Consider the following 24,146-nt stretch of genomic DNA (forward strand, 5'->3'; position numbering starts at 1 on the left):
CACAGAATGAGACGGGAGTGAGGTAAGGATAGGCCGTCAACAGCTGCTGGCTGAACAGCTTCTGTTAGCTGGGTTGTTCTCCCCCTTTGTTCCCCCAGAGCGGAGGAATAAACTCAGGATCTTGCATTTGTAAGGCAAGTGCTCTTCCAATGAGCTAAATCCCCAGTCTTGTTCTAAATTTTTAAAACAGCTGTCACCACGGATACAAAGCTACACAAGGCAGAAGCAAAGTAGTGAGTGGAAAAATATTCACTAAAGTGAAATTAAATTAAATGTGATCAACTCAAGTGTGCTAGCTGAGAATTCCATCAGGCCTTCTATGACCGCCATGACATCATACACGCTCACCAGCATCCCCCAACGTGGCGAGGGTGGGACAAAAATGGCCTAGCCTGAACACTTCCCTTAACCCAGAACACTTCCAACTACTGCCCCCTGCCCTACTTCAAGTTAACCTGGAATTGGCAGGGTACTAGGGCCATAACTCACTTTATAACTCCAAGAGACAGGAGGTGTTGGGAATGTCTCAGTTTTCTTTCAATCTTTCCATTTTTTTTCTTGGTGACATTATTGACAGCCTGGGGGGCTGTCCCTTCACTTTGTCTCTCAAGGCCAGTGTTCTACCACTTGAGCCAGGAGCTCTACTTCTGGGTTTTTTTTGTTTAGTGGTTAATGAGTGGTAAGTCTCATGGTCTTCATCCCAGGCTGGCTTTGAACCATGAGCTTCAGATCTCAGCCTCCAGAGCCAGGAATACTGGTGAGAGCTATTAGTACCTGGTTTTCTTAATCTTCAAAACCACTCAGACCCCAAAGGAGGAACAGATCTAAGCCCAGCCCAGACGGGGGAGCTGCAGGGTTAGAAATATCACCCAGTTCACCCTCTTAGCCTCTTCAGCCCACAGCTCTCAGTGGCTCAAAGCCAGCTTCTCTTTTACCTCTCAGTGGTCGAGCAAAGGGCCCCTGGACCCTGTGCTGGAGGTACACATGGATGAGGGGAAGGAAGCCATCCAGGTCCTCTCGCAGGTTGTGTCCCACACCAGGCCGTCCACACCACCGCTCAAACCTCAGCAGGTGGGTGGTGCTCTGCTGCAGGAGCAGACCAGCAATGTCCAAGGCCACCCGTGTCCTCCGGGCCAGGCAGTAGTCGAGCAGGCTGGCCACCACGACGGAGGCCAGCATGGGGTCTCTTTGAAGAGTGTGGAGGAACACAGAGTCCAACTCGTCCATGGCCAGTGTGGGGAGCAGAGCCCCCAGGCCTCGCACGTACTCAGCTGACCAGAAGAGCTCACTGTTCTGCAACTGGTCCTGGGGGCTGCTGGCCAAGAGCTTCACCAGGGTCTTGCCCAGAGTACTCAGGTGTCTCTCTTTCCCTGGGGGCTTCATGGGCCGCTGGGCCAGCAGGTGGGCCTCGGGCAGGCCCAGCAGGGCCAGAATGACTTCACGGAGCTGTGCGCCTTCCATGTATGGGTGGAGTTGCTGCAGGGCCTCCAGCTGTGGCAGGGTCTTAGGTGGCGACGTGGCTGCGCTTGTCTTCCTGGCTCGAAGCTCTCTCAACACACTCTGAGCAATGGCCTCCGAGTACCTGGCCAGGAGGCCCCGCTGGCCCATGTTGTGGAGGACTGGGGCGCTCACCACCAGCAGTTTCAGGACCCCTGCACTGAAGTGGGTTGCCAGCAGCTTCACCAGGACGGGGCTGAGTGTGTGAGGGGGCAGGGACTGCTGCTCCAGGGCGAGAAACCAGCCCTCCAGCGTAGGGTGTCTGAGGATGGCCGCCAGCACCTCCTCCAGCGTCTGAAAGACAGGGACCAGGACAGACTTCAAGAGAGGCACAGGACTAGGCAGGGCGATAGCTGTTAGCGAGACAGGGGAGGATGTGGCCTTGGTAACTCACCCATCCCCCACTGTGTCCAGTGCCCCTCCCAAGGGAGCTCACAGCATCCAGTTGCTCCCCCGCTCCACACCCCCACATTGCACAACCCTAGCACTGTGCATGGCTACCACAGCCTCCCTGGCATGCCCATGCAGGCCAGGCAAGGATGTTATGCCCGTGCAGAGTCATGAGTGTGGATCTGATGAAAGTAGCCAGAGTAGACTTCTGTGGCAGACTGCTGTCCTAAGTCCCTCACTGGAGGGACCGAGCCATGCAAACATGGTAAAATGTGATTAAGGCAAGTCCAACCATGACCCTTCTCTGGCAGCCTTGCCTTCTGGTGTCTCCTACATAGGACAGAGTAGTCACAGCTCAGATCAAATCTTGAGGCAGTTGGATTGGGTTTAAGCCACTGCAAAATGTCCCCAACCCAAAAATGAAGCCAAGCCCATTTCTACTTGCACAAGAACAGGTTTTAAGTGACTCTATGAAATGATTTCTGGTCCAGCTGACTGAGCTGAAGCACTGACTGGGAAGCAGTGCAGTGCCCCTGCTGGACTGGGACCCACTGTCCTACACAGCCTGGCTGATAGGACTCTACCAGTCCCAAGGGACACAAGCAGGTACCCTTACCTGGTTCATTCTTAAAGGAAGGAAAGAAGCCTAGCTATCACCTGCCCTATCAGAGCCTTGCCAGCTAGCTGCCAAGAAGACACACCTCCCAGAAAGCCAATGGGACACAGCAAGAAAGAAGTCACCTGTGTCAACAGAATCACAAACATGCTTGTCTCCTGGATGCAGTAAAATACCCACATTTTACAGCAAGAGCGAGCTGGACAGCGGCCAGTGCATGATTACCCAGGAGCAGGCTGCTTCCCGTGCACATGCGCTCGGGAGGCCGCCCAGTGCCTACCTGGTCAGCACAGGCGCAGTCCCTCAGGGGAAAATGTTCACCCTGACCCCCAAGAGGCTCAGGGCCCCAAGCAGAGCTGTCTAGAGAGGTGGGGTGACTGGGAGAATGACAGTCCAGACAAAGCCTTCTCAACCCCAGGTGGAGATCACGGATGGTCTGTAGCATCTTTGCTAGTTTTCTGTTTCTCTAATTTTCTCTTGCAGGTATGATTTTTTTTTTTTTAATCAGAAATAAACAACCCAGACACAATGGCATATGTTTGTAATCCTAGCTAAAGGACCTAAAGTAGGGGAATAGCAGTCCAGGCTAATCATAGACAAAAGTGCAGATCTTATCTGAAAAATAACCTAAAGCAAAAAGGGCTGAAGTGGTATGAGGTCCCGAGTTCAAGTCGCACTACCTACAAACCAGAAATGCAAAGAAGCCACTCTTGTGATCTTATGGAAGGTGCTTTGGCTGCCCACAGGAGAGGGTAGCAGTACCTGGTTATTGGCCAACTCCAGAGAGGCCACGGACTCCATGTCCAGGAAGAGGTCAGTCTCAGCTTGGGCAGCCTCACACTTCTGCTGGTTCTGGGCATCCAGCTCCTTGAAGTGGGTAACCAGGCGTGTGAGGAGCTCCAGGAAGAGCTGCAGGAGCGGGGGGCCGGCACTTCTGCCCAGCTAGGAGGGTGAGAACCGCATAAGCTCAGCTGAGGAAGAACGACAGACACAAGGACAGGGGAGACTGGGAGGGATGAGCTGAGGTGCCAAGACCTGAGCAAGTGGCTCCTAAGTCCTGCCCCAAGTCATCTCTCAGGTAAGAGACTTGTCTTCCTAAACTTGAGACATACAAAGGCGTACATGGCTCAAAAGCCCAAGAGAAGGTCTATGAAGCACACCAGGAAAAGCTCAACAGGGAGCTCCCGAATTAAATTTGAGAAAGAAAGAGGGAAGGCCAGCCAGGAGGTAGACCTAGGCTATCAGCTGACAGCCCGTCTCAAGCGCTGTGGAAGCTGCAGACCTGAGACTCCAGGTTCCTGAGCCACAAGCCTACCCCGTGGCCCTAGGGGCCATGAGAAACTGTGTACGGGGACGTAGCTGAGAGAAGGGGCTGGAGGGAGAGTGCTAACCTGGCCGAAGTTCTCCACAGTGCTCCTGAGGTAGAGCAGCACCTGCTTGACTGGGCACAAGGCCTGGTCCAGGGCGAGGTGTGGGATGGCGCCCTGCAGCTGCGTCTGAACAGGTTCATCCCCAAGCGTCTGGCTCTCATAGGCCACCCGCAGCAGGGCAGAGAAGCAGGAGGCTGAGGGGGAAGGGGAGGGTCCAGGGCTGTGAGATCCCTGCAGTGGCTGGGGGATATGGAAAAAGAGAAAAAAGACTCATTACTATGGAGGATAGAGGATGGGATGGACAGGTGATATACACACTTCAGATAATCCGATCAAACTTCAAAAACCAGGCCATGTGCATTTTACTTAATTCAGTTCTGTATCTTCCTACTCACATTCGTACAGATGAATGCACCCAGTGGGGTTAGGAAGAGACCCACAGGGCCACGGGAGCCAGTGCCCTGGAGACAGGGTCCCAGGATGAGTCATGGGAAACTGGGAAGGCAAATCCTGTAGCGCAGCCCACACTGTGAGCTACTGTCCCCCACGTCAGAATGTCTTGTCCAAGGAACAGGGAAATAGAACAAGCTTTCTAGGGCTGTTGTACTTTATATAGCAATTTTTCTTTCTTCTACATAATCGCCAAACATTTTTTTGGGGGAGGGGGCCAATCCTAGGGCTTGAACTCAGGGTCTGAACACTGTCCTTGGGCTTTTCTCAAGGTTAGGGCTGTATCACTTAAGCCACAGCACCACTTCTGACTTTTCTATGTATGTGGTACCAAGGAATTGAACCCGGGTATCCGTGCATGTTAGGCAAGCACTCTACTACTAGGCCAAACTCCCAGCCCCCAAATTGCCTTCTTACCCCATGCAGGTTACAGAATAATAATTTCAAACATTCAATGTCTTAGACTGGCAAACCCGAGGCTCTGTGTGCTGGGAGAATCAGTGTGTCTCAGAGTGGTCCTAGGACCAGTGTGGTTTAACACTGCCCTAGACAGTGTGACAAACACAAATTCTCAGGTCCCATCCCATCTCAGGGCCGAGGCTGACTGCACCTAGGAGGGCAACACTGAACTTCCATACACAAACCACCTTCTGGACACAACCTTGGCCTCTGTGGAGAAGAAAGTTTAGGAGTGGGCCTAACCCAAACCCAGACTCATCACAATTGGTAGAAGAAATGCTTTGCACCCACGTGTGTGAACAGTGGTGAGTCTTCACCCATCTCTCAGAATTCTTGGTAGGTTAAATGGCTTAAAATACATACTACTCTTAGTATAGTCTCAAAATACCCAGCAAACAAATCACCACACAGCTGCCCATGGGAAGAGCACGTTGGCAAGGGCCCTGACTGCAGCTTACCCCGGCCTCCCGGGCTTGCTCTGGGATCCAGAGGCTGTAGTATCTGTTGAACTGGGAAAGCTGCTGAAAGCAAGCAGGACCTGGAGGGTCAAACTTGTCATAGGCCTGAAGCAGAAGACATAGAGCCAGGGGGTCCCGCTGGCTGTGGAGGACATCAGTCAGCACAGCTGTCAGGTAGGCCACGATACTCTCCCCTAGGGAGGAAACAGATTGGATGGCAAGGATGGACCAGAAGTGTCCTTCTTGGCTTCACTACCCAAATAAATGCCATATCCCTACCATTCCACAGGGGTTTCATGCCCACAGGGGAAGGGAAGGGGATACCCTCCAAGCGTCCCTGGCTCCTTTTGGCATGTGGTCAGAAATAGAGCCCTATGCATAAAACCACCTGGACCTAGGACCCATCACCAATTCCTTCTCTGCCTGGCAACTAAGCTCTCTAGCAGGCCAGGTGTGACTACATGCCTAAGTCAGGCCAAGACTTCTTCCCTTTCCACAGTGACCCTCTAGGCCTCATGTCAGGATGGTAGAGCCATCAACAGGGAAAGCCATCACCAGGAACAACTCTGGGCCACTTTCTAGCCACCCAGAAGAGCAATCTGGATTCTCTGAACCCTGCCAAGGTCAGGAAAGGGACCTGCATGTACTGTAAATAAATCACAGACAAATGGGGTCATACATTTGCTATGGCACAAAGCCTGGGCTCCCTGGAAAACTCAAAGTATGAATGACACCTTATCATGGTATCAGGAACGAGCAGTGAAACACAAGCAAATCATCTTTCAGATGACCACTTTCCCAGAAGATGTTCCCACATGCTCAGCTCTGGGGCTGGGTAGCTACCACTCTCGGCCATTTTCAACTCTCTCTGCTTTAGGTTTTCCCCCATGTTGTTTTCTCAGCCCCTGGAACTGCACCTCCCATTCCCCAAGGGTCCAGCCACCTGCTATAGCCAACACCCTGACTGTCCATAGTACCTGCTTTGTTTTCTGCTCCAAGGAGCAACTTATTCCTGGCTTCCAGGGCTGCAGGGACCACAGCACTGAATGGGAATGTGAGCAGAACCATGTCTTCATTTAACAAGAAGCCAATTTCCTCGTCCAAACCTTCACTGCCCTCCACCAGCACGTCCACCATGTCGAGAACATCTAAGGTTTAAAGAGGGAAGCCCAGCTAAGCCAAGAGACATTGAAGAATCCCAGAACAAATCCACAGAAAGGTAGAACCAAAAGTAGAAATCGGGCAAACAAAAAGCAGCCAAAAAAATCAACTTCAACTTCTCTTAGGCTGAGTAGAGTTTCATCCTAAACAGATGTAGACACTGCCCATAAACTCTTTACAATCTTTGACAAAATTTGGGATATTCAGCTAAGGTGATGACAAAATGGTATTTCCTCAAGAAATATAAGAAGCCAGGAATATTAGATATTCAAGCAAGCCAAATTCTGGAAGTATTTAAGCACAGACCAGCACACAGACTTTAAGCTGAGTGTTGGTGGCTCATGTCTGTACTCCAGGCTACTCATGAGGCTGAGATCTGGAGGACTTGGGCAGCACATGGGGCTCAAGTGAAAAACCCAACAGCGGGGGTGGCAAGGACCTACCATCAATGTGAGAGACGGGAATGCTGATGTCATCAGCATCTTGTTTCCCTGCAGTGGCCTGCAGTGTGCTGGCTTCCTGGACAAAGTCAGATGCTCTGTCTGTATATGGATAAGGATTCGCTACCAGCGTCAATAAAACCTGAACAGATAAGTGGTAAACATTTAGACAGTTACAACTAAAGAGAGGAAAAAAGGCCCCACTATGTTACTTCTTTAAATCAAGGGAGGTACTAAAATAAGTAAGAATGGTAATGTTTTGTTTTGTTTTGTTTTGGTCAGGCATGGGGCTTGAACTCTAGGCTTACGTTATCTCTGAGCTCTTCAGCTCAAGGCTAGCACTCTATCATTTGAGCCACAGTACCACTTCCAATAATGGTAATTTTATCACAAGTTTGAAGCCAGCCTAGACAGGAAATCAATGAGACTCTAATCTCAATTATCCAAAAAGAGTCCAGAATTAGAGCTGTTGCTCAAGTAGTAGTGCTAGCCTTGAGCAAAAAAAGCCAAGGGAGTTCAAGCTCCAATATTGGCAGACAGACAAAAAAAAGCTAACTGTTCTTGGTATATGTTATATTTCACATCACGTTTAGGATCATCTTATTCAAGAACACTTTCTCAAAGGAAAATAAACAGCATAAATGTAAAGTATTCTGTCTAGAATTCTGTAATATATTCTATCTAAAGCTGAGTAGATTCTGAACCCTCAGCAGACCCAGGACATGAGCTAGGATAAGAGCCCTGCTATGCTGGCGCATCCGATACCTCAGGCACACCAGAGAAAGGGCTGTGGTCCACCCACACACATTCCCTCCATGGACACCTGTGCTTACTCGTTCTAGAAACTGGATGACGGTTTCTCGGCTTTGCTCCGCAGTGTTATCCACATGCCCAAGCCACAGCTCTAGCTCCTTCCAGGTGTGCTCAAACACACCCGTGTCTCGCAGAATCTGTGGGCAAGCAGACAAGGTGAACAGGTCAGAGGGGAACTGCTTTCCATGACTTCTCGTGCAGCAGGCCACATGAGGCCAGGGAGTGAGCAAGCAAAGGGGCGGGCCAAGGTGACCACACTGCAGGATGTCTGTCCTTCTTTTCTTTCTTCCTTCCTTCCTGTCTTTTTTTCCAGTACTGGACCTTGAAATCAGGGCCTGGGTACTGTTCTTGGGCTTTCCTCAAGGCTAGTGCTCTACCACTTGAGCCATAGCACCACCACTTTCAGCTTTTTTTGTGTGTATGAGGTACAAAGGATTTGAACCCAGGGCTTCCTGCATGCTAGGCAAGCACTCGACCATTAAGCCATGCTCCCAGTCCCTGCAGGATGTTCTTTAAACTCACATCCCCATTACATCCCCATTGTCAAAGAACACAAGGAAAAGAGATCACTGCTGTCCTGTCACAGACAATTTAACTCCATTTTGCACTTCCCAAATCTGTAAGAAAGGAAAAGATTCAACTGCTATTTAGGGGACTGAGTTTCTACCAGAATTTTCAGATAAACATCTAGGACCTAAGCCCCGACTCAGACAGCTACTTCTTCAAGTAGCTCAGGAGATAAGGACAAATTACAGCAAGATTATCAGCCCTTCATGTTTACACCCCAAAAACTGTAACTGATGTGTAAAGCATGTCTGCTACACAGCAGAAATGAGGCATAAAGACTCCTTATGGCCACAGTAAGACCTGAGGTAGCCCTGGAAAAGGGAGTCCCACATATCCAGAAGAAGTGCCCAAGTCCTCTTCTCTGAAGACTTTGAGGACACCTATATTATAGGTGACCGGAAAGGTGAAAAAGCTCGAAAACCTCCAGAAAGGGCTCAGAGCCTGGAGTTAAGGGAAGAGGCTGAGCTATAAACAGTTCCCCTAACAAAGTGAAATATAGTATTTATTATATCTATCAGAAGCTACTGTTTTATCTTGTTTAATCTTCTGTCACTCAAGGCTTTATTATCCCCATTCACCAAAAGAAAACTAGGTTCAAGCCTGGTGGGTGGCTCACGCCTGTAACCCTAGCTATTCTGAAGGCTGAGATCTGAGGATCAAGGGCCAAAGTTAGCCTGGGCGCAAAAGAACCTGAGACTCTTATCTCTAATGAATCTCAAGGAAATGGGAAGGGGGGCTTGGCTCAAGGGTAGGGTGGTAGCCTTGAGCTGAAGAGCTCAGGACAATACCCAGGCCCAGGGGTAAAGCGGAAGCCTTGAGAAGCTCAGGGACAGCGCCCAGGCTGAGCTCAAGCCTCACGACCTACAAAAACCAAAGAAAAAGAAAAGTAAGATAAGAAAGTTAAGCATTTTGCCAATGCTACCCAGGAAGGAGTAGAGCCAGGGCTAAAATCTAAAAGTTAGATCTCAAAGTCCACTTTACCTAGTTCACTATGTGACCTCTTAGGAATGTAACTATAAGACATACAAGGGTCTGGGAGTTAGGCCTAGTGGTAGAGTACTTGCCTAGCATGCAGGAAGCAAGCCCTGGGTTAGATTCCTCAGTACCATATACATAGAAAAAGCTGGAAGTGGGATTGTGGCTCAAGTGGTAGAGTGCTGTCCTTAAGAAAGCCCAAAGATAGTGCTCAGGCCCTGAGTTCAAGCCCCAGGACCGGCAAAACAACAACAACAAAAAAAGACATGACAAATCAGAATATATTCCATTCTATATAAAAATCTACAGGCTCATTACACCTAGGTCCTAGGTAGAAGGCAAAAGGTAGGCAGATCACAGGCTCATGTACAAAATGTAAGACCACACCTGAAAAATAAACTCAGTCAAAAAGGAGCTGGAAGCCTGGCTGAAGCAGAGCATCTGCCTAGTAAGCACAAGGCCCTAGTGGCATCAAATAAATAATTAAAGTTAAATAAATAATACAAATTAAGACATTCAGTAGTCAGGAGGAAGCACATAGATGCTTCAGCATTACAAGCCAGGAGAGCACTCACCTTCATGATCAGAAGTTTGGTGAGTGACTTGAGCTGCACGTGGCTGCTGGACCCAAACATCTTCATCAGCAAGTAAAACACTGACCGCTCTCCTCCTATGAGTTCTGCATCGGGGCCTTCCTACAGGTTGAACATGGCTCTCAATACAGACTCAAGGATCACTGTTATACATGCTATAACCAGAACGAGGGCCACACTTGCTGGGCTAATAGACAAGTGCACGGCAGCATGCTGGCAGGCCCCCCATCTCTGCTCACTGCTGGGACACTGCCTGTAGGACATCAGGTAAATTCATTCCAACCTCCAAATAACACCACGGTGAAAATGCCAACATACATTTCCATACGACTGCTTCCATATAGAAATCTCACATAAAATCTAAGTCATTAAAGAAGGACACACTGAGATGAGGCAAGGTTCCATCGGTCATTTCCTGCCCATGGCACCGAGCTATCCTGCAATCACAGACCCTGGTGAACAGCCACTGCACCCAAGTACTGGAAGATGCTATGCAAACACTGCTAGTGCTGTTGGCACACCTTCCCACCAGCCTCGGCCATCTGCCAGGGCAGTGTCTACTTCTGACTCAAGTCCTTCTGGGTAAGCACAAGGGAAAGGAGTATATGTTATTTCCCCAAGCCCTTTTAAATGCCAAGAAATATAAAAGTGTTGAGGCAAAAGCCAGCAAGTCCAGCAGGAAAGCTAAGCGCAGAAGACTGGAGTGCTCTGCTTCCTACCTGTGCCTTTAACCACAAAAATTTGCTGGCAGGCAGCTCCAGGGCCACCTTTAACATGTGGTGCTGTAGGATGGGAGGGGCCTCCTCCCCAAGGCCCTGCTCGCAGATGACACCTGTGGACACAGTGAGGAAAAGAGGGACAGTCACAAGAGGCTGGTGCCTACCTTTTGCTTCTCAGGCCCACAGAACCAGAAGAGGAAAGGCAAAAAAAGATCTGAATCTGTTCTGGGTCCTCTATTTGTTCATTAATGGTACAGGAGGCTTATCTCACCTGACACCTGACACCCCAGTCTATCTGAATCCTTCAACCAAATGCCCAAATTCCACCTGTTCAAACAGCCCTTCTACGCCCAGGTGACCTCGCTACACCCCACTGTCTCCTGGTGTGGCCCTGCATGAATGGCTCTGATTATGGAGGGAAGGCCTTGATACCTAGACTGTAAGCATTCTGTGGACAGCCTCTGGCTCCTTATTCACTAGCCTGGTCTTGGGAGTTCTCTTTGGTTGGAAAGATATAGCTAATACACCTTAAATGGCTACATTCTGATGAATCTCATATTCCAACAGCAAAGGGACCTCCATACTTTCAAATGGTTACAAATCTAATAACAGCTCTTGCAAAGGATGATTTCAATAGCTTATATACATTCCCAGATAATCTTCTGTGGGCCCAATTATAATAAACATTAAAGAACCAAGACCAGACAAGCATGTTTCTTCTATGAGATATAAACAGACAAAGTGATGCTGTGTGCAGTCCCTGAGCCCCACCTTTCAGGAGCTTGCTGAAGTCAAAGTTGTACTGCATGACTACGAGGGGAACCACCTTCTGGTACAGGCATATGACTTGGAGCAGAACAGCTTTCAGAAGAATGGTTTCTGCATCATCTGCAACAAAAGAAAACGGTCTGAACTAGGAACCATACCATGCTTTGTCATTAATCAGGGGAACAGCTCTGAGATCTGAGGATCATGGTTTGAAGGCAGCCCAGGCAGAAAGCCTATGAGACTCTTATCTCCAATTAATGACCCCAAAAAAACCACCAGAAGTAGAGTTGTAACTCAAGTGATAGAGTACTAGCCTTGAGTAGAAAAGCTCAAGGACAGTGCCCAGACCTCAAGTTCAAGCTTCAGGACAGACAGGGGAAGACAGAGGGAGAGAGACAGATAGACACAGACACAGACACAGACACAGACACAGACACACACACACACACACCAATTAATCTTTAATTCCATTGTAATTATTATTATTGTGGTCATGGGGCTTGAACTCTGGGCCTGGGCACTATGCTCTTCAGCTCAAGGTTACCATCCTATCCCTGAAGCCCCAAGGCCACTTCTAGTTTGCTAGTGGGTAATTGGCAATGAGAGTCTTATGAACATTAGTGCCCAGACTGGCTTTGAACCACATCCTCAAAACTCAGCTTCCTGAGTAGCTAGGATTACAAGCGTGAGGCACCAAGCCCGCCTGTCTAATTGTAATTATTTTCCCTGAGCAAAATGGGATACAATATACAGGAACTGAAGGTGACACAGGCAGGAGGCTCACGCCTATAATCCCAGCTACTCAAGAGGCTGAGATCTGAGGATCAAGGTTCAAAGCCAGCCTGGGCACAAAAGGACTTGAGACTCCAAATAAACTCTAGAAGAATGGAAATGGGGCTCAAGGGTAGGGCAGTAGCCTTGAGCTGAAGAGCTCAGGGACAACACCCAGGCCAAGTTCAAGCCCCATGACCCACAAAAAGAAAAGAAAAAGATACGGGAACTGAAGGGGCCTAAATCCTAACTGCATGAAGATGCTCCATTGCAGCTGTCCCACGCTGCCTGTCATCTGTCCCCCACGAACAGCAGAGCTCCCAAAGCCCTCACCACATTGGACAGCCTCTTGGGCAGTTGGAGTCTTGTCATCTTTCTTCTTCCCTTTCTTGTCATCCTGTATGATCTCCTGCTTTTTAAGTGACTGCCAGACCCATACAATAGTGTTCAAGTCTGGCAAAATCTAAATGGGGAAAAAAAAAGCAAAACATCAGTCATGTTGCACCATGAGAAGAAATGAACTGATACTAAAAAGGAAAACAAGGGGAAGAAGTATAAATGAGCAGGAATGGAAATGTGAGTGTAGTGTACAAGTGTGTAAGTAAGACAGGAGGGAGGGTGAGAGCACATCTACAACCTCTGTACGATCTATTCTAAGGTATAATTTCTAGGACTTTAGTCACTAGGGATTTGATGAGAAAAACAGGGCTTGTAACAAAATTTAACTCTGAAGACACCTGCCCCTGAGCTGGACAGGGAGACAGAAGAAACAGGCTCCTCCATGGGGAACTCGTCCCTCATTTCGTTGGGCTCTGAGTGCGGGTCTTTGTGGAAGCCCGGTCTTTCTTAACAGAGCCGCCACACAAGAGTGGGTGGGACTGGGTAGCCATCCAGCCCTCTTGCCTCTTACAGAGGCAGGCGGGAGAGGGGAAGGGTCGACATGACCTCTGGTGAAATGTGAGGTGCAGCCAGATTCAGAACCTCGCTGCTTCCATGAGACACAGAGCAAGTGAGTCATCTCAATTCTTATCTCCCCAAGGCCTCTGCTGTGTGACATGCTCCATCTTCAGCATTACCCGCTGGCCTTTCCATCCCTTACTTTCCACTTTTTGTGCTCTTGGGGAACTTCAAGCCTCCTGTGCTGAGCAATGAGGTCTGTGGGGAAAATCCCAAGCCTGGATATGTGCCCACCTTGCTCACGGCTTCTCTGAAGAGCTTCACAAATTCTTCCATCATCCCAGCTGTGTAGATACCTGATTCTTGCCACACATCTTTATTCAAGCAGTACTCAATTGTTTTTAAAGCTCTCTTCAAAATGACAGAAATAAGAGATAGAGCTGTGTGTCTCACTGGTGTGCTGTCCAACTGGGAAGAAAAGAGAATGACATCCACAGGTGTCCCTGGGCAGAGGACAGATGCCCCAAGCCTGGGTGAGTGGCCCCCTGTCCTTCATGCAGCACTAGAAGAGAAGTGACATGAATCAGGCAGATTCTACACAGTGTGAGGAGGGAACCTGGGGACCTTTCCCCCAACCAGCTCTAGGGCTGGCCTTGGCAGCTGCTAGGAAAGCTATTGCTCAAGATGGGAGTCCAATTATGGCTTTTGCCACCTCTTACAACCACTTAGCAGACACAGACTACTTGCATTAATGGCAGCAAGAACTCACCAGAACTCACCAGAATCCACCAGACTGCCTCTACTACAATTATCGATGGACATCACTCATGGTTTACCAGTCCAGGTCTCAAAGACTCCCTGACTAAACACGGTCAAATACAGCCAGGCTGCCATTCCCAGAGCAATCTCACATACAGCCAGATGATTTAGTGGAAGAAAGTTCTAGAAAGGCGGCAGCCCAGGCATGATCTTACATTTAACGCTTGGGTGAACATGCTCTTGTTGCACACGAGGGGCACCGTGGTCACCATCACCATCGCTAGGAGCCGAGGCAACGGGATGAACTCTCTGGTCCAGAGTGCCCGCGAGATCTCTGGCTGGGCCTCGTAGATCTAGGAAAAAGTAAAAAGGGGAAGCAGAGATTGCTGGAAGAAAGTTCTAAACTTGAAGCTAATTATAAGCATCCAACTGGGATGCAGTTTAATCAAACCACTGCAATGATAAAGATCTGATTCACCACAAAGGACAGGGACTGAGAGTAACCCCAAATGCAGAGTAGAGGCTGGCATGTTGTCCGCAGAGCCGCTGAAAACACGAAGCTATAACCATGCTACAGCCAACTGTGGTCTCACTTGCCATTCACTGCTGAATTCAAGACGGCTGGAAACCAGGTCAGCCTTTTAAAGTATCACGACAACTCTACGGAGTAGGAACACTGAAAGTGTTCTTTCAAAGTGTGTTTATAGATGGCAAAATTGAATTTCAGTGAGGCTACTTCTCTCAGGCCACAGCTAAAAAAAAGTCAGGTGGCCTCGTCTGTTGGGGACAGACACAAAATGTAGGGATGAGCAGGGAAAGTTCAACAGGTGCCATGCATTGCATCTCTCTCAGGGATAGGGTACGGACATGGTGGAGAGAGAACTGCTTCTTAGGCCAACACTGTGCCTATCTCACCTGGAGACACAGCTAGAGCCCTCAAATAGAAGCTGAAGCACACATGGATTCAGGTTGATACAAGCCAAGCGCTGTGGTTCATGCCTGAAATCCCAGCTACCCAGGAGGCTGAGGTCTGAGGAAAATCTGCAAGACTCTCTTCTCTAATCAGCAAAAACCCAGAAGAGGAGATGTGGCTCAAATAATATCCAGCCAGCCGTAGAGTGAAAGGCGTAGACAATGGCGCAAAAAACAATGACAGGCGTTTTACCACTGGACTGGTCATAAACTAGAGGGGCAAAGCTTAACCAAGCCAGGCATTCCTGCCAAAAACTGACAGTGAATATGGGCTGTGCATCCCTATCCTGAAAACCTCAAGCTTTCTGAGCACCAACACTACATTAAAAAATGTAATACCATGTATTACTCAGATTTCAGAGTTCTGGACCAAGGTTGTTCACCCAATAAAGTCCCTACAAATATTCTAAAAAACTGAAAACCACCAAAATCTGAAGGCTTTCTGGTCCCAATCATTTAAGATGGGACCATTCAACCTACACTCGCATTGAGAGGAGAGGACTCAAGCATACCTACTTAAGCACATTCCCTGGCTTTCCAAACTGTTCCAATGACTTGAACCCAATCTGCTAAGTACTTGTCCTATAGATCGACAGATTCAAAACGAATAAACCTTTCAGCACAGTGAAACACAAAAATGTTACCAAGCTGAAAATCAACCAAGTTACATCCTCTAAATCCCCTTTCTCCCTGGGAAGATTCACCCCGCCCTCCCCCTCCCGCCCCGGTAACAAATTCTCTGATCTCTACCTTGTTTAGCAGTTTGATATTATTTTGCCAAGTGGATTTCACTCTTGGGAGAAAGGAAAATGTGACTTCCTTGAAGTATTTGTTCAGCAAATCTGGGCACACTTTCAAGATGTTCACCACCAGCTCAGCCACCAGTTCATCATCTGCTGCACTTTTCAAACCCAACAGGAAGTGCAAGAGTGTCAGGTTGCCTCCTCTGTTGGGGACAGACACAAAATATAGGGATGCGCAGGGAAAATTGAACAGGTCCCATGCATTGCAATCTCTCTCAGGGACAGAGTACAGACATGGTGGTGGGAAAAGTGCTTCCTAGGGCAACAAGTGAGATGTTTGCATGGCTTCTGGGTTCCAGAGTTCCTCCAGAGGGCCTGCATTTCCTCCCCTACTTCTGAGTGGCAGAGAAGTCTACTTTGACCAGCTCCCTTTTCTACTTTCTTTTTTTCCCAACTTTGAGTTTAATCTGATTTTTAAAGGTAAGAGCCATGCTATTATTCCCCAGCCAGCTAGTAGTCTGCCTAGATAAACAATGGGGAACTTACCCAAGTGCCGATGGTTCATGGATGTAATCCTAGTGAGTCAGGAGGCCGAGATCTGAGGATCTCAGTTTGAAGCCAACCCAGGCAGGGAAGTCTGGGAGACTTATCTCAAATTAAGCATTAAAAAGCCAGAAGCAGAGCTGTGGCTCACGTGGTAGAGTGCTTGCCTTGAGCCAAAAACGTCAGAGACAGCACCCAGGCCCTGAGTTCAAGCTCTAGGACTGGCACAATCAATTAATTGATTAAACTAGAACCATTAGACCCATACTTTGTTTCCTTACTAATGAAATGCTATTAATAATTGTAATATTGGAAACACAATGCAAAAACCACAATTCTGACATCCTACCTCACTGGAAGCCTGTCACTGAGGAGGATATACTATTAAATAATTATGACTATAGGTGAGTGCCTAGACCTCTCTATGCCTGTGTCCCTCTTCTGCAGAACTGAGGTCAACAGTGGCACTCACCTCAGGGTAGCTGGGAGGCCTGGCATGGGAGGATAACTGAAGACAGTAGACGCCACCATCTCCAAGTAAATGACAGCAATATTCCTAATTTCTGCTGCCTTAACCTCCGCCTCCAAGACTGTGCAATAACTAGAGCTCTATGAACTGCACAACCTTAAAATGAGTGAGAACATGTCCACGATTCTGACAGCAGCCTATTACAATTCCATTAGTTAACTGATTCCCAGTGGACAGACAGGATGTAGTGAGTTTTTAATAAGCACACTGGTGTCCGCTAGTTGTACTTTACCTGCCAAAGGTACCCAGAGATGCATCATAAAAACTAATGCCGTGCTTGCGTGAACAGCAAAGATCCATCAGGAAGCTGTGAACGAGTTCCCTCACCATGGCCTTCCCTGCCTCCTCAGCTGACATCTGTTAGGGGTTAAGAAAATTTGGTGATTTCCCCAAGCACACAATCCTGGTAATAGCTACAGAATAAAAACAAGACATGGGGTTGAGAGTTTGGCCAAATGGCACAAAGACGAAGATTCAATTCCTTAGTACCACATACATGAAAAATCCAAAAGTGGTGCTGTCCTTGAGAAAGCCCAGGGACAGTGCTCAGACCCTGAATTCAAGCCCCAGGATTGGCAAACAAACAAACAAACAACAACAAAAAATACAGTGTCATTTGCCCAGTGATGACTCAGAAAACACTTGAAACACCTGGTACCATTCCAAAAAGTAGACAAAAAAATCTCCCAAACACATATCCATCAAGATAAAAGAAGACTCTCCAGAGAGACTGTGTTTGTGAAGGTCTGAAAATGACTTCAACTTACAATTCTACCTTTGGGAACATTTTACTAAGCCTGCAGGGCTTCCTGGTAAATTAGAGTCCAAAAACATGTTCAAAACACAGGGACACTGGCAAGTCACCATGATAAAAGGAAGCAAAATAGTAGGCTTGTAAGAGGTCAATCATCCTAAAGGAAAAAGGAGTCCTAAACTCCTACAGCTAAGTCCACATCCATGAACACACTGAGGGAAATAAAGACGATTAAATAAGTTAACATTAGAATTATCACAAAATAAAGTATGCTCCTCAATAGGGAAGGAAATATGAGGTCACCTAAACAAGGAAGGATTCTGAAGTAAAAGAGACAAGCTTTGTAATTCTCAAAGACAGATGGAAGAAGAAAAGAGGACTGGAGGAATCCCCATGTTGTAAGGCAGGCCCTGCAGAGGACATTAAATTATGACTCAGCCAAAGGGAGGAATAGTTTTTTCACCAAAACAAGTAGGGGGAGGAAGGGGGAGTGGTGGCATAAGGGAAGTAGACACAGGAGATCAAGGTCCAAGGTTGGTGGGCAAAAGTGAGAGACTATCTGAAAAAGGCTGGGTGGACAGCCAAGTGGTAGCGCTTCCCTGGCAACTGAGAGGTTCTGAATTTGATTCCCAGCACCCCTCCAAGAAAATAAATAAATAAATGAAATGAAAAAGAGAAAGAAAAAGGAAATTAAAAGGGAAAAGGAAAAATAAACAAACCAACAAACCAGTAGTGGCTTGGTTTCATATTCCCAGCCCTTAGGAAACTATGTATCACCACAACCTTCTCTCAAAAAAAAAAAAAAAAAGGCAGGGTGCCCTGGCTCACGCCTGTAATCCTAGCTACTCAGGGGCTGAGATCTGAGGATCAAGGTTCCAAACCAGCCCAGGCACTAAAGACTGTGAGAATCTTATCCCCAATTAATCACTAGAAAAACGGGAAGTGGGGCTGTGGCTCAGGGGTAGGATGGTAGCCTTGAGCTGTAGAGCTCAGGGACAGCACGCAGGCCCCATGATCCCACCGTCCCCACCCCTCCCCCCTCCCGCACAAAAAAAGTAACTTTACTATCATAACCTGAAGACTAGAATTAAAGTTGTAGTATTAAAAATCTTTAGCGGAGGGAGGGAAATGGGAACAAAAACATGAGAAGGGGTATCAATTTTTGAGAAGTAATGCACCTACTAATTGATAAATGTTACTGTAACCTCTCTATACATTATCCCAACAATTAAAAAATATATGAAAAAAATTAAAAATCCAGGTGTCAGGCTGGGAGTTTGTCTTAGTGGTAGAGTGCTTACCTAGCATGCATGAAGACCTGGGTTCAATTCCTCAGTACTACATACATAGAAAAGCCAGAAGTAGTGCTGTGGTTCAAGTGGCAGAGAGCAAGCCATGAGGAAAAAGACCAAGGACACTGCTCAAGCCCTGAGTACAAGCCCCAGGACTGGCAAAAAAAAAAAAAAAAAAATCTGGGCACCAGTGGCTCATGCCTATAATTCTACCTATTCAGAGGCTGAGATCTGAGAGTCATGGTTTGAAGCCAGCCCAGGCAGAAAATGCCAGGACACTCCTTCCCTCCCACCCCCCGCCCCAATCCTGGGACCTGAGCACTGTCCTTGGGTTCTTCTTCCTCAAGGCTAGCACTCTACCACTTGAGCCACAGCACCACTTCCAGCATTTTCTATGTATGTGGTCCCAAGTAATCGAACCCGCGTCTTGGGCATGCTAGGCAAGTACTCTACCACTAGGCCAAACTCCCGGCCCCAGGACACTCTTATCTCCAATAAACTACTCAAAAAGCAGGAAGTGGCACTGTAACTCAAGTGACAGAATGCTAGCTGTGAGCAAATGAAGCTTAGGAACACTGACCAGGCCCAGAATTCAAATCCCAGTACTGTCAAAAAATAAATAAATAATAGATAAACATTTTAAATTGCATCTATAGTAGAGAATTAATTAAACTATGTAACAACTCAAAAGAATCAGATCAAGTAGGTCTTATCTTTAAAACCAGTGGGGAGCTGCGATGCTTTTGTGAGGCTCACACACCAACAAGGTCAAGGAAAGCCCACAAGATTGTATGTACCTTGCAATCCTCAACATTGTCTGGTAAGACATCAGCAGTCCCTTTCCAGCTGTAGAGCAAAGCTATGTGGTTCAGCAACTGTCCTGTGAAGAAGCGCACCTTCTGGGTTTTTGTGATATTTTTATTGTGAACTACCTGAAGATGATAATAAGAATAGCACAAAGAATTAATTTATTTTAACATAACACTTTTTATATATAAGTAGAAAAATACCAAAGCCAATGGCACTTCGGTCAATGCAAAAGGAAAAAAGCTGTAGAGAGAAATACAGAACTCACCAATGTTCCCAAATCATTTCAAGAGACTCCCAGTGACCATTTTCGTTCTTTCTTTCAGCCCTGCCCATACTACATACAATAGTTAAGTACTGATTTACCTTTAATTTTTGGGTGGGGGGGGTCAGTTGGGCTTGAACTCTGGGCCTGGGTGTTGTCCCTGAGCCATAGCACCACTTCCCATTTTTTTAGTGGTTAATTGGAGATGAGTCTCAACGTCTTTAGTGCACAGGCTGGCTTTGAACCATGATCCTCAGATCTCAGCCTCCTGAGTAGCTAGGATTACAGGTGAGAGCTGCCAGCACCCAGCATTGATTTACCTTTTTTTGCCTAAGGTTATTTTTATATGTGGCTTCATTCATGAAGTATATGCTTTTTCCACATTAGTAAAAATTCCTTTGGAGTCTCTTTGTGGAGGGGCTCAATTCTATTCTGCACTGCAAGTGGAGCCTAACTTATTTCACCATTGCCCTGTTGTTTACAATCAGGCTGTGTCCTATTCTGGTGATTCCCTGGAAGGCTCAAGATCCTGGCACCAAGTGTTCTGACATGGCTGAAACCTGGCTATAGTTCTTGCAAATAAGATCACAGTACAGGTTCACAGCCTTATCCAGAGCTACCCTAGAATCTGTGGCAGGGCAGCACAATTCTGTTATTTCAAATCCATGCCCAAAGGTACTGATAAAAGACTCCATTTAGAGTAGTTATAATCTGGGGTCCATAATACATAAGACCTGTAACACACTGTGCCAGAGCCCTTGTCTTTGAAGGGGGCTGCAAAGTTTCAACCAGGAAACTACTAGAACAGTACCCTCTACTGCTGAGAAGCAGTGCTTTGAGGTGTAAAAAAAAAAAAAAAAAAAAAAAAACCCTGTTATGTTATAATGCCATAATGCCATTATTTGCAAGATTGTAGTGTTGTAAATGTGTTACAGTATAGCAGCATAACAGATCTCTACTATGAGGGGCCAGCTGTATCTCTCCTGGGTGACAATCAAAGTATCTTGACATTTTTAGGAATCACTGCTTTAACATACAGTATGAGGCTAAATGAAGGGACCTCAGGATACACAAACAAAAGCCATATGAGTGATTTTTGTCCTTAATGTACTATGTTATCTCTCATCTCTTTTGCTGTCCCTTGGTTATCTCATATGGTTACAGTATTTCACCTTGTTATCTGATATATTGTATATATGCTTATTTGGTTATTTGTAGTTGAACAGGGAAAACAAGATGAGGGGCGGGGGGGGGGGTGAGGGGAGGGAAATGGGGATCAAGACATGAGAAAAGGGTATTGATGTTTGTGAAGTAATGCACCTTCTATCTGGTGAATATAATGTAAGCCTTCTATTAATTACAATAAAAATATACAAAAAAAAAGAATCACTGCTTTAAATACTGAAAGTGAGGCATTTTCAAAGTTACTTGGTGTTTCTTGGTTTTTCATTTGGGAGGATCACAGAGTTTTCAAATTTATCATTTGAAGGCTCTCTGAATTAAAGACAATGATCCTTTTAGCGAGCTTTCAAACTTCTCTAAGAAATTTGAAAAAGGCAGAATACACGACATAACACAAACTGACTATTGGCTAGATGTGCAAATAAGATTTTCATTGCAACATAATACTCAAAAAATAGTTTTGAGTAGGTTACCAAATAATTGCTGCCTAACAGTTTTTCTCCTGTGGTATGAAAAGGCACCCTTCACCTTCACCCCCTGGATTCATGCCCCATTCAAGACAGAAGCTTCTGCCTAAGAAGCTCCTGCCCTCACAGGCTAACGGCTGCCTGAAAACTCTTTAAACCCCTGTGGATTGCTTCATCCAGAGATAGTAAACAAGCAACAGAAACACTGAGCAAGGAGCATAAATACCTTTGTTTTCAGTGTGGATAACAAAATGTTGATGGTAGAAATGCGATCTTCTTTTATCCCCGAGCTAAAAATGCAAGGAATAAATTCTGAAAGGAAAAGTTTCAAAGCATTAATTCCAGAAGTATTTGAATAATGAGAATATTTCTGCTTAAGTAGTAGTACAGTAAATAAAGTCATGGATTTTTTTTTAAGTTTTGTCTTTCTTGATATTGTAAGTTCATAGAAGAAAAAAACCAGTTTTGTAACTTAAGAACTCAAAGATAACTAAAGGAAAAACAATGATAAAACCTTTAAGAGGCTTAGTAGCCATTAGTTCCACTTTACTTTTATTATCTTACAAGAAGTAAAGCAAACAACTCTTCCAATACATGCCAACACAAAAGTCTCCTAAAAAATGTCTTGCTTAGTTTACTCAGAGACATGTTGAAAATGATGGTGTCACCTTATTGGTTGGTGGCAGAGTTGGCAGTTTGTATGTTTGCTCTTTGATTTTCTCTTTATACTTTTTGGTTACCAAGGAAACAACGAGCCACACAGCTGGAGGCTATGCAAACACTGGTCTGAAGTTTCAAAGCCATCACAATCTTACCTATCTAATAGATGCTTAATGATACGACACACCTAATTTCCACAAAAGAAAAATCTGAAAATAGGCAAACCAAGAGAAAATTCAAAGTAAACCCTAAATCAAGTGTTGGTGGTTTACACAGGAGGCTAAGATCTAAGGATTTGGATTCAGCTAAAGCAGAACAGGTCCCGAGACTCTATCTCCAAATCAAATAGTTCAAAGTGGAGCTGTGGCTCAAGGAGAAGAGTGCCAGTCTTGAGTGAAAAAGCTAAGGGACAGCTTAGGTCCTGAGTTCCTAAGCTCCAGTACCAGAACAAAAAAGCAATAAGAGGAGGGCTGGGAGTTTGGCCTAGTGGTAGAGTGCTTGCCTAGCATGCACGAAGACCCGGGTTCAATTCCTCGGTACCACATACATACAAAAAATCCGGAAATGGTGCTGAGGCCCAAGTGGTAGAGCTCTAGCCTTGAGAAAGTCCAAGGATAGTGCTTAGGCCCTGAGCTCAAGCCCAGGACTGGCAAAAAAAAAAAAAAAAGCAATAAGAGGAACAACAAAATGAACCCTAATTTATATTCAAAAGCAAACACTGTTAACATCCAAGTTGCCTGTTGGCCTTCAATGCAGTCACACTGCTCTATTTAATCTGCAGTGAAATGATACTACAATTAACAGCTGCTATGGCTGAACCTACATCCCATTACTCATTACCAAAGAGCTCTGGTGGCAGTGAGCACATTCCCAAAGCCCCTCTAATAGTCACATTCCTTTTTGACCAGCATTCTAAATGCTCAGCCCATCCCTTGCTTAGGTAGCTAGGAGAGCTCCACTTTTCAACTAACCTAGCCTAACCTCTACTCACATCTTTGTTCCTTTAGACAAATGGTGCCACATTTGGAGTTGGCAAATCGAGCATTTGAGTAGTTTTATTGCTTAAGGCCAAACTTCCTTTGCTAAGAAACCTGGGACAGGCTCTGGCACTGTCAAGGGGTACCCACCACCCTTCAGGTAAAGGATGATGATCAAGATGATCCATGGACAAGAAAAAACTCCCAGCTCTGCCTTGGCAGGGCATCCTGAACCAGTGCCATGGTGACACTGACACTCTTGTGACACTCTGCCACAGTGGAGAACGGGAAAGAACTGATCAAGCTGGCAATGCACTGACTGGCTACCACTGCACTCACATGTTCTGCAGGGAGCCCAGGTGTCCTTCCTGGGCTAGACAGAAGAGCTACACACCTGGTCATACTAGGCTATTGCAACCAGAGACTCTTCTAGCCCAAACCCCAGGAAGTGAATGATTCCAGGATTCTACTGAGCAAATGCTTGATGCTAAGTGAGATGTTGTCAGTTATTATCCTACTGTGATTCTTCATAAACCAAAAGTGGCCCTAATGACATAATGAACTACATACTACATATTCTGCTCAAGGGAAAAGTCATCAGAAGGTCAAACTGGAGTTCCCTTGAACGCCTGTATTCAGCTGCAAGGGACCATAGAAATTCAACTTTATTTATTATTATTATCACCACTTCCAGCCTTTTATTTATATGTGGTACCAAAGAATCGAACTCAAGGCTTCATGCATGCTAGGTAAGGCCCTAACATTAGGTCATACTCCTGGCCCCCAAACTCAACTTTATTTACGGAGGTCCTGGGAACTGAACGTGGGGCCTTAGAAAAAAAAAAAAAGAAAGAAAAAAGAAAAGAAAAAGAGGTACGTACTCTACCACTAAACTACACAGTAGCCCCATAAACATTATAAACACTGATAATGCAATTACTAGAGAAAGCCAAGTAACCAGGGCTAGGAATATGGGTGTCCTCTGGTGCTAAAAGCCATAAAGCTTCCTATTGGTCTCAGAGGTTGTGGTGATCCTGCCAAAGCCTCGCGGGAATGTGTCTATTCACTGACCAGCAGTACAGAATGGTACTCCCAAAGCAATGCCCTCCACTCATCCTGTGTGCCTGCTGCTGCAAAGGCTGCTGACTTTTTCTTTCTTCCTCCCTCTCTCTCCCCACCCTCTCCCCCCTCTCTCTCCAGTCCAGGGGCTTGAACTCATAGCTTGGGCAATATCCTTGGGCATCATTTGAGC

The 24,146-nt window shown here is 46.4% G+C and overlaps 1 protein-coding gene across 1 annotated transcript in view; it reads right to left on the reverse strand.

Moving 5' to 3' along the window:
• Window positions 1-24,146, reverse strand: part of Urb1 (URB1 ribosome biogenesis factor) — a 63,122-nt gene that overhangs the window by 31,070 nt on the left and 7,906 nt on the right. Inside the window, exons 6-22 of the mRNA XM_090348636.1 lie at window positions 21,484-21,569; window positions 19,334-19,468; window positions 16,723-16,847; window positions 15,426-15,621; window positions 13,919-14,056; window positions 13,239-13,412; window positions 12,381-12,510; window positions 11,280-11,396; window positions 10,509-10,621; window positions 9,772-9,891; window positions 7,675-7,791; window positions 6,845-6,983; window positions 6,218-6,388; window positions 5,241-5,434; window positions 3,895-4,113; window positions 3,266-3,445; window positions 936-1,791 (exon numbers count right to left, since the gene is read on the reverse strand). Of these exons, the coding sequence (XP_090204762.1) occupies window positions 936-1,791; window positions 3,266-3,445; window positions 3,895-4,113; window positions 5,241-5,434; window positions 6,218-6,388; window positions 6,845-6,983; window positions 7,675-7,791; window positions 9,772-9,891; window positions 10,509-10,621; window positions 11,280-11,396; window positions 12,381-12,510; window positions 13,239-13,412; window positions 13,919-14,056; window positions 15,426-15,621; window positions 16,723-16,847; window positions 19,334-19,468; window positions 21,484-21,569 (3,210 nt within the window). The remainder of the gene's footprint in view (window positions 1-935; window positions 1,792-3,265; window positions 3,446-3,894; window positions 4,114-5,240; window positions 5,435-6,217; window positions 6,389-6,844; window positions 6,984-7,674; window positions 7,792-9,771; window positions 9,892-10,508; window positions 10,622-11,279; window positions 11,397-12,380; window positions 12,511-13,238; window positions 13,413-13,918; window positions 14,057-15,425; window positions 15,622-16,722; window positions 16,848-19,333; window positions 19,469-21,483; window positions 21,570-24,146) is intronic.

Source organism: Megascapheus bottae, chromosome 1 (genome assembly GCF_031878675.1).
Source record: "Megascapheus bottae isolate mThoBot1 chromosome 1, mThoBot2.hap1, whole genome shotgun sequence".
Lineage (NCBI taxonomy): Eukaryota > Metazoa > Chordata > Mammalia > Rodentia > Geomyidae > Megascapheus > Megascapheus bottae.